Source organism: Arachis hypogaea, chromosome 14, assembly GCF_003086295.3.
Source record: "Arachis hypogaea cultivar Tifrunner chromosome 14, arahy.Tifrunner.gnm2.J5K5, whole genome shotgun sequence".
Taxonomy (NCBI): domain Eukaryota; kingdom Viridiplantae; phylum Streptophyta; class Magnoliopsida; order Fabales; family Fabaceae; genus Arachis; species Arachis hypogaea.
This window is the reverse complement of record NC_092049.1, coordinates 118,301,850-118,314,938: the sequence shown is the minus strand read 5'-3', so window position 1 is coordinate 118,314,938 and position 13,089 is coordinate 118,301,850. Positions and strand designations below refer to the sequence as shown.

Here is a 13,089-nt window from a genome sequence, read left to right as displayed (position 1 = left end):
TGACAAACACAAATTTTTTTTTTTTTAAAAAAGTAAACACACATGTTGAAGATAAAACATACGAAGCAAACACAATTTCTTTAAACAAACACAAATTTTTGAAAAGAAACATAAAAAAAACACAATTATTTTATGATAGATATTGAATAACACAAATATTCAAAATAACTTCTATGTTATTCAAGTTATATATATATATTAATTATATATGTGTGCGCGCGCGCGTGTTGTTCAATTATTTTTTATATTTTTGAACTAAATTTTTTGTTCACAATTTAAAATAATTTTTATGTTATCTAATTATAATTTTTGTGTTGTTCTTCTGTGTCATTTCATGTAAAAAGTTGTATAGTTTAAAATAATGTATATTTTTTAACTAAATTTTTTATATTTTCAACTAAAACTTGTGCTTTCTTTTGTATTATTTTTATGTTATTTATCTGTATAATTTAAACTAAAAATTAATCTGTTGAAATGAAATCCTTTTCTAATAGCTGATTTGAATGAAAAGATTGATATAGATGAATATTGAAGGGAAGAAGAGAATTTGGCCATAAGAGATAAAAAAAATTAAGAGAAAAAGTTTTAAACGGTTTCTAATAATTACTTTTAAAAATAATGAGACCTTCAATAAATTTTTTTTTTACTATTGATCTTTATTTTTTTAAGATTGATAGGCTCTTTTGTCAATATTTTATCTTAGTATTAATAGAATTAACTTACATAGCATATTAAATTATTGACTTATCCGTTAAGTATTAATTAAGATTGATAAAATTCTTTTTGTAGGAGTCTCGTTATCTTTTAGGGTAATTGTTAAGATTATTTAATTATTTTTTAATATTTTTATTATTTTTTAAATATATTGGCTAAATTTATTATGTAAAATTAAGAAATATTTGTGATTTTTAAATTATTTTTACTTATAAAATTAAATAAAGGATATATTAGTGATTAATGTATCACATAAGCATGCTTTAAAGAGAAATTATTAATAATCAATTTTACAAAATTAAATATCAAGAATTAAAATATGTATTTTTTTTTTAATTTGGAGCTTTATTCACTCAAAAAAAATAGACGATAAAAAATTAAGGAGAAAAAAAAAAAGAAGTAAAAAACGATTACTCAAGAAGAGAAAAGAAGAGTAAAAAAGAAAGAATAAGTAAAAAAAAATAAAACATATAAAAAAATAGATAAGAGAGAGAAAAAGAAAAAAAAATAAAGATAACTCTCTAATTTAAAAAAAAAATTGATTGAATTTGTTTACTAAAATTAATTGATCATGTAGTATTATATAATTTTTTAAAATGGTCTATATTTTATGTAATTGATGGACTATAATTTTCTTTTATAATCAGTAATTGTTATTTAAATTATTTTTTTATCAGTTCAATATTAATAATAATTAATTATAGTAAGAGTACATAAAGAGTATATAAAATTAATTATTAAATATTTTTTTTAATTATTTTTGTTGTTTTTTTTAGATGTTACGAAGCTTGACATTATCTTAAAAAATGTTATCTAGATTATTTTTTATTAGTTTAATATTGATGATAATTAATTATTTAATGTTTGGAGATTAATTTTATATACTCTTTATGTACTCTTATTATAATTAATTATCATTAATATTAAATTAATAAAAAAATTAAATTGATTACCATTAATCTGTAAATTAGAATTGTATAACAAGCTAGTCTTTGGAATAAATCAATATAAAATAAATAAAAATTAAAAATTAAAAAATATATAATAGTTAATTTTATATATTTTTACTATAATTAATTATTATTAATATTAAATTAATAAAAAAATAATTTAAATAACAGTAATTATGAAATTTCTCTAATTTCATTGAGTTTAATCACTACAATTAAATGTCTAAAATAACACGAAAGGACTCCTAACTAAATACAAAATTCTTTTTTACCTCTTTCTTTTAATTTTCTTTTTTTTTTCTATTATTTCCTAAGAAAAAAAAAAAAGAATATTTACTGATAAAACTCATAAAAGAATACCTTTTATTACCCATTTACTATTCAGCAAAGCAAACTTAACAAAAGGAAGAAGGTAGTTAAAAAAAATTTGATAATCCATTTTAGTCTTTATTTGGAGAATGAGCACACTCCCTCTTCACGTTTTCATTTTTTTTTTTTTTTTCTAAATATTTAACTACCTCTTCAGTTCCATTCTTGCCATTTTAGGACAAACTCTAGCATTAGACGAGCAGATTAAGACAAGTCCGGTTCACCGTCACTGGTCCAACCGGGTTCACTAGCACATATACCTTAGCTTATTGTATTTGGATTTGGTTTTATTTTGTTTTTTTTTTTAATTTAATTTTTATTTTTTTTAGTTTTGGTTATTGTGTTATATTTTCTTCATCTTCTTCTTCACATTTCTCTCTTCGCTCTCCCTATTCTTATCTATCTTTTCTCTCTCTTCTCGCGCACAGTTTCTCTCTCTAAAAAAAAGGAAACACACCGAACGGAGGCTCCGACCCGAATCGGACGAGTCGACTCAGTCCCGAACCCGTTCTCTGGTGCTTCTTCTTCAATCGCATTTCGCTTCCATTGATTTTCTCTCTCTCTTAATGAGTTTCCGCCATGGGCGCCGAATTCGTAAGTGCTCGGTTCCCCTATTCCATTTCCCTTTCGATTGGTGCCACAATCGCTGTAGCTGAAGCCCTGAATCATTTCCCCTTTTCTATTTTTTTCTATTGTTAATTCTTCGTTCAATTTCAGTTTTCGCGTTTCGAACTATCGACGCAATAGCAATAGGGTAAACTTTTTGGTTTCTTTTCTAACACGAGTGATTCTGAAATTAAATTTTATTGTTTTTTGTGTGTGTTTTTGGGTTTGGAATTTTAGGGTTCTGAAGTTTCTGCGTTGAACTCTGTTGGATATTGATTTGGAAGAAGGAAGAAAAGGATAAGTAGGGTTAGGGTTTTCTCGAAAGCATTGATTTTTATTTTTGTTGGGAGGTTGAATTTCGGTTGTTCTTAGGGTTTGATTCGAGACGGGGAAGATTGGCGTGGGTTAGAGTATAATGTGTATACTTTGTGTGATTCAGAAGTGGTCTCGCCGGGTTGCTACAATGCTACCTTGGTTGGTTATTCCGTTAATTGGTCTGTGGGCGCTTTCTCAGCTCCTTCCACCAGCTTTTAGGTTCGAGATTACCTCGCCTCGTCTGGCTTGTGTATTTGTGTTGCTGATTACACTCTTTTGGTATGAGATTTTGATGCCTCAGCTGTCTGCTTGGAGGGTGCGGAGGAATGCACGGCTTAGGGAGAGGAAGAGGTTTGAGGCAATAGAAATGCAAAAGCTAAGGAAGACAGCTACTAGGCGGTGTCGTAACTGCTTGAATCCATATAGGGACCAGAACCCGGGTGGGGGTCGGTTTATGTGTTCATATTGTGGGCATATTTCGAAGCGACCAGTTTTAGACTTGCCTGTGCCGCCTGGGTTGGGGATTTCAAATTCTGGTTTAGTTAAGGATTTGGTTGGAAAAAGTGGCAAGATATTAAATAGCAAGGTTTGGTCTGAAAATGGGTGGATGTGCAGTCAGGACTGGCTGGAGAATGGCAATTGGGTTGGCGGATCTATGCCGAGTAATCCAAGCAACTGGAGGACAAATGGGAATGCTGGTGTTTTTGCAGATGAGCATTGTTTGACAGAGAGGTCATATTCTGGTATTTTGTTTTTTGTTTGCAAGCTTTTGACATCTTTTTTCTTGAGCATTAGATGGCTCTGGAGAAAGGCTTTTAGAATTAGTTCAAGAGAAGAATGTTCATCTGATGCTGAACATAGGGCGCTTTTAGCAAAGCGGGGTGAGAACGGGGGAAGCCTCAATGAAAGTAGAGGTGAAAGAGCACGGAGGAAGGCAGAGGAGAAAAGACAGGCTAGGCTAGAGAAAGAACTTCTCGAGGAGGAGGAGAGGAAACAGAGGGAGGAGGTTGCAAGGTTAGTTGAGGAGCGTAGAAGACTGAGGGATGAGAAAGTTGAAGCTGAAAAAGATCGCAGTAAATCGTCACAATCCAGTAAGGAGAAAGAAAGTAGGAAGGAAACTGAGAAGAAGCGTCAGGAAAAAAGAAGGGAGAAAGATAAGGGGTCTAGTAAGAGCAACTCTGATGTAGAAGAATTAGAAAAGAAAGCTGGAAAGGAAAGTGAGCGGAAGCGGGACTTTGATAAAAAGAGTGAAACTGATCGGAGAGAGCATCAGAAATCTGGGTTAGAGATTGGCAAGGGACAGAGTACAGACAATGCACATAGTAAAAATGTTGTGAACAATTATAATCGAGGAAGTACTGGAACAAGATATCTTGATCGTATGCGAGGTACAATTTTGTCCTCTTCAAAGGCACTTGGTTTTGGAAGGGGTACTAATGTTCCTACCACTGTTTTGAAAGAAAACAAGTTTAACAGTTCTGTAGATCATGTTCATACTGCTGCCAGCAGGAGAGATGTTGGTCTTCCTGATCGTCCAGCTGCAAAATCCAATTTGAATGGAGATGATAGGAATATCACTCACTCTGTAAGTTGTTTTGCTTTCTATCCCTTTTCCTCTGCCTTTAATATTGCCTCCACAACTAACTACAATTTGTCTGTTCATATTCTTATTTATCATCATGTGGTTTATGAACAAATTCTGGAAGATAATTTAGCTAATATTAAAACTTAATTGCTCGTTATTTACCGTGATCTTATGTAGCCCTTTTTTGGCCCATAAAGAAAAATGCATTACCATGGTGGCTGTTCCCTGCAGGTTATTCCAGAACCAAAGCCATGGTCAGCACCTAAAATGTCATGGCAGCAATTATTTACTCGCGGTTCATCTGCTCCTCAACCCTCAAATTCGAATGTAATATGTAGACCGAATTCCAAGACTCAAGGAGAAATCAAAAGCCCTCAGTTATCTGCTCCACCACCGGTTACACAATCTTTTAATAATCCAATCCACTTTGGTCTTCCATCACCATTTAATATTTCCACATTTCCAAATGGAACAACTAGTAGTAGTAGTCTTGGTTTTTCTCCTGCAATTGAACCCATATTCTCACCTGCTGGGAATAAAGCACATGACTATAGGCATGAAGAACAAGAGCTTTTTGAAGATCCCTGCTATATTCCTGATCCAGTATCTTTGCTTGGGCCTGTTTCGAAGTCACTTAATGAATTTGATCCAGTATCCTTGCTTGGGCCTGTTTCCCAGTCACTCAATGATTTTCAGTTGGACAAGGGAAGTGCCTTTGTAGCAGACACGGAAGTAGCAAAGCCTCACTCTTTGAAAAACATAACTGCTAGTTCTGAAGTCAGTAAGCCGTCTCCAATTGAGTCGCCGTTATCCCGAGAGAAGCATAGTTGTTCTAATCGGTTTCCAAGTACCCCCAGCACCCAAGATAATGCACTTCCTTTGGACAATGCAGCTACAAGTGAGAAGGGAACATGGCAGATGTGGAGTACCCCTCCACTAGGTCAGGAAAGTTTAGGTTTAGGTTTGGTTGGTGGCCCTGGTAGCTGGCTTTTATCCTCACAAAGAAATGTACCAAACAAGGATGATTTTGTGCTTCCGTCATCTCAGAAGACTATGGCTTCTCTTTTTAACAAAGATGATAACATATCCCATTCTCCCCAAAGTGTTTTTATTCCCAATGGTCAGAGTAGCGGCACATTCAGCCCTGTTCCTGGTTCAAGTGGTTATGATCCTTGGTCACAGACTGCTTTCTTTCCACCATTGTCCGGTGGGCTTAAAGCTCAGGAGGGTGCTACTCAGAATGAAATAATATATGGGAGTCCAAGTGGTTCTGCTAGCAGCCGTGTGCTTGAGGATTCTCCGGCTAACAGTTGGTCCAAGTGAGTAAATAGCTGCTAACTTGTTTTTTATCGCCTTCTATTTAGGTAATTTGGAATGCCTGTAGATGATGTGTATTGGATTTGTAGCATAGTTTAAACTGATGATGCTAGATAATCCCCTCATTTGGTTTTACTCATGCTGACCTCCAAAGATTGATTGATGACATGCTTGTATGTTGTGTTTTTCTGTTTGTATTGAGACTCATCTTATGAAGGTGATGATACTTTGCAGGGGAAAATTCTGGTTTAAGTGGTTTCAAAAATGTTACTGTATATGTAATATTTGCATAACATCTGACATGTCAGTTGGCTGTTTTGGAGTTACGGATCGCTAATTGATAACTAGACTTAGTCAACAGAACATAATTTGCTAAGCTCTTGCTAATCCCCGAGTATATTAACATATAAAATTTTCCTGAACTATTTATGAATACACAAAATGACTTGTTCAAATCTTAATCCTTCATTACTACATCCAGGATTTGAAATGCAGCACTGGATTCATAAATTTATGAGTAATATTCCAAATCACCCCTAACTAATTTTTATTTAGACACTTTAGTTCTCCACAAATTTTAATCATCAAATCAGTCCACAAATTTTTATTTCATTGGACAAATCAGTTCCCATATCAGATCGACTATATGGAGGGACTAATATGAGAATTTTAAAAAATTCTTAGGCACTGCTATGCCTTTATTAAATAATGGCAAGTACTGATTTGTCTAACTCTACCAAAATTTGACGTGAAGATTGATATGTCTAACAAAATTAAAGATTAGGAACTCATTTGGTGATTAAAATTTGTTGAGGATTAAATTATCCAACTAGAATTCTTTGGAGACTGATTTGGGATATTACTCTAAATTTATTTATTATTCATCACATTTTAAATAAGCATGAAGCGCTTTTGGAGCTGATTTTTTGTAGTTTGAGTTGTGGAAAACAAAAAAGGCATATTTCAAGTGCAACTAGATATAGGCATCACTAAGTGAACAAAGCTGATTGTCTAGCTATAAAACTATCCATGTTATCGTCAACAGCCTGTCTTTCTTCAGAGGATAATCTGGAGTAGCAAATTGTTGTTAACTGTTGAGTAGTCTTTGACTTGATGAAGAAGAAAAATAATCACAATAGAAATTGAAGCGAGTGGAATCCAGTGTGTTGGATCTTTATTCCTAGATTATGTAACTTGTAGTGTCCTTTTAATCAGACATTTTTAACTTGTTGATTATTATTATTATTATTATTATTATTAACAGGTTATGGTATTTGTTTAACTTGCAGAAAGGAATGGGCTGTACAAGGTTCTGTGGAAAGTGTAGGGAAGTCACCTGTTGCAAGGCCCCATAATGGCAGTTTACATCCATCCTCAGATGTACAGTCATTTTGGTGATTTGATTGAAAAAGAAAAAGAAAATAGAAAGAAAGAGGATAGTGACAGGGTTATGAGGGACTTGATAAACATAACTGTTCTTAGAGGCAAATTACCGAACGTATTGTATCTTCCTTTCTTCTTTATGAAGGGAGATTGATGTTTACATAACCGTTAGCATCCATAGGAAAATACATGTTGGAATGTGCATGCCTGAGTCATCCAGGTTACATCATCTAACAACAGAGCTGGCCCCATTTTTTGAGGTCAATTTAGTCCTTTTGCAGAATGGTGCCTTCACATTTCCACTCGTTCGTCTCAGTCATCTTCAAATTGGCAGCAACTAATTTCTTATTAAAAAGAAAAGAAATAGAATATGAACTGTTACTAACATGGACCAGCTGTTAATGAAGAAGTGGTGGGTATGTTCTTGTGTAATACAATGTGTTTATGTCACTTGATCTTAGTAACCTTTTGCTATTGGTAAGAGATTTGAATCCTTTGATCCTCATGCTGTCAACTGTGCTAACAAATTAATTGAAAAGGATTCTACAATGGGGTCAAACTAAGTTATTCATAGTCATACACCTCCAAAAATTCTATTAAGAAACTAGTCCAATAGCAAATGCAACCTGAATTTGATCCTAATGGGTTGACACAGTAGAACGTAGTGCAATTCAAGTGTCTCATACCGTCCATCGTTCAATTATTTAGGTACAATTATATCTAATTACATTGAACTGAATTATGAATGAATATTAAGGAATGAAAGGATTAGTGGAGTATAGACTTGATAAGCATACTTCAATGTTGAGCCAGTTTAGAGATAGATGCTCAAGCTATCGTGGTTCTGTTAGGGTGTTCGTTGTTTTAGTTTGGATGTCTTTGGAGTTCGGATCGAGGTTAAGAAGCAATCAATTTAGGGTATATACCCAACCACATGCTACACGGGTATAAAAATCAGCCCGCTAATCACATTTGTAATAAGATTTATAAGGAATACAATACCCAAAACAGAATATATTTATAAGGAATATAGTCGAACGTTACAAATGATATAATCAAATATTACTTATATTTATAATTAAAATACGAATAAAATGAAAAACCAGGGGCATGCAAGATCAGATTCGATCTGACCCAAAACTTACCTCAGACTCTTTTTTTTTTCCGAATTTGAGTTTGTTATTTTCGGGTTAGATTTGAGTTATGTTTTGGGTCTACTCAATCCAACTCATTGTTATATTATAGAATTAAAATATTTATTTTATAAAATTAGTAATAATTTTTTGTTTTTATATTTTAATTAATATTTTTTTATAAAGGTAATATCAAATTGATAGATAATCAGAGTAAACCATGCAAACTCTAGAGGACATGCTAAGAACTTGCACATTAGGCAAGAAAGGGAGCTGAGATAGATATCTGCCACTAGTAGAGTTTACATAGAACAATAATCACCATGCGAGGATCGAAATGACATCATACGAAGCACTCTATGGGCGCAAGTACCAATCACCTTTATAATAGTACGAGGGAAAGAAATCCAGTATTCTAGGACCGAAATTAGTTCAAGAGGCCATCAACAAGTCAAGCGGATTCGTGATAGAATTCTAATAGTCCAAAACCGACAAAAGAGTTATGCCGATAGGAGAAAAAAACCTTTAGAATTTAGTGAGAGTAATCACGTATTCTTTAAGGTTACCCCAACTACTGGAGTAGGTCGTAGTATTAGGACTAGAAAGTTGAACTTTAGATACATAGGTCCTTTCCAAATTTTGAGGGTAGGTCCGATAGCTTATCAAGTAGCACTTTTCCGGTATTTGTCCAACCTTCACGATGTGTTTCACGTCTCTCAGCTTAGAAAGTATATTCCTGATGAAAGTCATGTCTTAGAGTCCGAGTCGATTCAGTTATAGACGATTTAACAATGAGGATAGTTGATCGGAGTGCTAGGAAACTGACGGAAAAGGAACTCCCTCTAGTGAAAGTAGTTACTTGGGAAAGAGACGGAATAGAGGAACATACCTGAGAGCTAGAGTCTATTATGAGAGCAACATCCTGCATCTATCTCAGGTATCTAAATTTTGGAGACAAATTTTTTTTCTAAGGAGAGTAGGATGTAAAAACTCGCTTTTTTCAAAATAAAAAATTAATCCAAAAATAATAATTAATTAGATGTTTCCGTGTCACAGATAATTTTATCTGTTATCCCTTCTATAATATCTTAGCAATATTCTAGAAGAGGGAATATAATTAATGCCGATCAAAGTCAAATTCAAAAGACAAACCGGATTAATTATGATTTTTGCAAAAAACCATAAAAGCTAGTTATCTCTTTCTTCTTTTTCAAAAAAAAGATTTAAGTCACATGTTTATGCACTATTTTCTAGAGTAATTTTTTATCACTTATATTGTTATAGATAAAAATATTGCCTAATACTAATAGGATACACCTAAACCTTAAAATCTTTATCATTTTTCTCTCTCTTAATCGAATTCTCTCTCTCTCTAACCTTTTCATTAATTAATTTTCACCTTAGATAACTATTCATAATCATTAGGGATAAGACCTACATTTAAGCCATAATTAGGATGTGATTAAAATTATTAATTGTCATCTTATCCACTTTTATCTTAGGTGATTATCTCTAAATATTAGAACAAGATCAAATAGTAGAATGTCTAGATCTTCATTAATGTATTTAGTCACTACTTAATCACATTTTATTATTTGATTTTATCCTAATGTCTAGAAATAATTACTTAAGGTAAAAGTGAATAAGATGGTAATTAATAATTCTAAATCACATTCTAGAGAGAGAGAGAGAGAGAGTATCCTACTAGAATTAGACAATATTTTTACCACATGATAAAAATATGAATGGTAAAAAATTATTTTAGGAAATAATGTATAGATATGTAGCTTAAATTCTTTCTTAAAAAAAAAAAGAGAATAATAAAAACTCACTAACTAACTTTAATAGTTTTTTTTTCTCAAAGATCATAATTAATTCGGTTTGACTTTTAATTTTCACTGATATTAATTATATTCTCACTTTTAGAATATCGTTAAGATATTACAGAGAGAATAACAGATAAAATTATCTGTGACATAAAAATCATCTAATTAATTATTATTTATGAATTAATTTGTTTTTTTGAAAAAGGCAAATTCTTACATTATTGAATGATCTGATTAAGACTTCACAATGATTAAATAGGTGTCTTAAATTGGTTAATAGAACTCATTTTAGTCTCTACACCAAGATAAAACTAATTAACAAAAATGAGTCCAATTAATCAATTAAGACCCATATTTGATCACATTAAACTCATAGCTACATCACATTATCGTTGGGAATTCTACATTGGAATTTTAACGCAATATATCAGCATTGTACTCATGGTAATTGAATTAGGAATGAATGTAAATTTATAATTTGTAAATTTACCAATAATTTGTCATTTTCAAAAGCTATGTGCTGTTTTGATGAACATTGAAAATTTCAGAAATTAAATTAGTTACTTTTATATATATATATATATATTATTGTTTTACTTTTAGAATAATTTATTTTATATAAATTATCAAAAATGTTATGCTATTTATATACTAAAATTAGTTACTAAAATCAGTTATCAATGTATTTATGTATAAATACATATATAATTTAATTTATTTTCAATATATATTTGTATTCTAACATGTATTTTATACTAATAGCTGACTTTGATAGCTGATTTTAGTATACGCGTAACATTAATTTTAATATTTTATATAATATTTATTAAATTTAATTTTTAAAAGTCATATTTCATTAATTTGTTATATAAAACTTGTAAAATTATATACATTAACAATTATTCTCCACATACAAGTGTTTTACCCATACAAGTCATACAAGTTCATATATTCTATTTCACGTCAGACGCGCCTCTTCTAGCACGTCGATTTCACGCACCTCCTAATTTAACAGATGTTCCAATCAACGCGTGTACATTCTTCTTCGTGCTGTTACTGCACGTTTTTCTTGCTGCACGTTCTTTTTCCTCCTCCTCCTTTTTCTTCTTCGTTATCGTCGTCACCAACACTACCTCCTCCTCCTCCTCCTCTTCCTCTTTCTTTTTTCATTGGAATTTCTTCTCATCCTTCCTTTTCCTCCTTCTCCTCCTTATTTCGTTGTTGAAAATAATGAATAATTCAAGTTCAGATTATCAATTGATCCAAAACAAAATTGATTATTATTTTAAATCCAATCAAGTAGTTAAGGTGTGGATCGATTCTAGTGAATTTTTTTGTTAGTAGTTTATGATTCTGTAGGTGAATAATATTTCATCGTTGATGGTTTGAATTGAATGTAATGTAAAAGTTCTGCATTGAAGAAAATATTTTCTGTATTTACAGTAAATTTGAGTGTAACACGAAAATATTTGGGTGTAACACAAAGATATTTGGATGTATTCTTTAAGAATTTTCGGTGTATGTGTGCTGATAAATTCTGCATAATTCAAAACTCTTCGTCTCCCTCCTCCTCATCTTCTGCTGCTGTTTTTTCTTCTTCTTTTTTATCACCATCATCATCATCATCTTCTTTTTTTTTTCTTATTCATCTTTTTTTTCTTGTTTTATCTTCTCAAGTTTCTTCTTGTTTTACTCTTTTAACAAGAATAAAAACAAAAAAATCAAACAAAGAAGAAGAAAAAATACATAATGGTACAAAATTACTTGGAAGAGGATAAACTTACATTCATTCAACTAAAAGAAAGAAAGAAATAAGAAAAAAAAGAACAAAAAAATGCAGCATTAGAGAAAATATTTTTCTGTATTTACAGCAAATTTGGGTGTAACACGAAGATATTTGGGTGTATTGTTTAAGAATTTTTGGTGTATATATGCTAATAAGTTTTGGATAATTCAAAACTCTTCCTCTTCTTTCTCATCTTCTGCTGCTTCTTCTTCTTCATCTTCTTTTTTGATATTCTCATAATTCTTTTTGGAAGGAAAAAATTAAACAAAGAAGAAAAAAAAATACATAATGTTACAAAATTAATAGAAAGAGAAGCAGGAAAAAAAATGCAGCAACAACAGCACTAATAAAAAAACGACGATGAAGATGAAACACGCGAAGAAAAAGGAAGAGAAACACAAACAAAAAGGAGAAGAAGAAGGAAGAGGAAGAAGAAGAGGAGGAAGAAGAAGAGGAACGCAAAGCGCGTTATGACTGTTGAGTAGCACATGTGTTAACACGCTCGTACATGTGAGTATCTTTTTTGTTAGATTTGACCTAACTTATATAACTTATAAATTAAAATGACTTGTATATATAGTACTTCTCGTATATTAATTATATGTCAGATTGACATAGTTTCACTTGATTTATCGATTAATTTATAGCTGATTTCGAATTTTTGAAATAAACTCGGTAAAGTATGAGGATTGATTTTTGTCTAATTTAAACTCAAAGTCTTAGATAGAATATAAAATATTAACCATTTTGGTTATTCATGCATTTGTTATTATTTTATATATTTAATAAATAAAAAGAGTAAAGACGTTAGTGCTTATTAATTCACTAGTTGATATAGTTGTGCATATTAAAATCTTATTTATTTTTCTTGTTTGTTTCCTATAACGTGTGCGTTGCCTTAAGATTATAGTTTTGATCTAATTCATGTAATTTGTAACCAACGGGAAATAATCCAAGTTAAATTTTTTAGTTTTGATTGGTAATTCAGTTGAATAGGATTGTATTTGAATTCACACATGCATGAATGTGTTATTTGTTCACAAATGTATTTTATGCAACGCTTAAATCTTATTTTCAAAATAATTGAAATGAATAAAACAGAATT

The 13,089-nt window shown here is 31.4% G+C and overlaps 1 protein-coding gene across 1 annotated transcript; it reads left to right on the top strand.

The window, feature by feature from the left end:
* Window positions 1-2,316: 2,316 nt before the first annotated feature.
* LOC112743819 (uncharacterized) lies at window positions 2,317-7,744 on the top strand. The gene is made up of 4 exons (XM_025793170.3): window positions 2,317-2,627; window positions 2,877-4,539; window positions 4,771-5,858; window positions 7,146-7,744. The coding sequence occupies exons 2-4, from the start codon at window positions 3,055-3,057 to the stop codon at window positions 7,252-7,254; spliced, it is 2,682 nt and encodes an 893-aa protein (XP_025648955.1). The 5' UTR covers window positions 2,317-2,627; window positions 2,877-3,054; the 3' UTR covers window positions 7,255-7,744.
* Window positions 7,745-13,089: the final 5,345 nt, after the last annotated feature.

Bases quoted from the DNA above. Each gene is read 5' to 3' on its own strand.
- LOC112743819 (XM_025793170.3), top strand. From the start codon at position 3,055: ATGTGTATACTTTGTGTGATTCAGAAGTGGTCTCGCCGGGTTGCTACA. The intron at 4,540-4,770 runs GTAAGTTGTTTT...TGTTCCCTGCAG, and splicing joins ATAGGAATATCACTCACTCT to GTTATTCCAGAACCAAAGCC. The intron at 5,859-7,145 runs GTGAGTAAATAG...TTTAACTTGCAG, and splicing joins CCGGCTAACAGTTGGTCCAA to AAAGGAATGGGCTGTACAAG.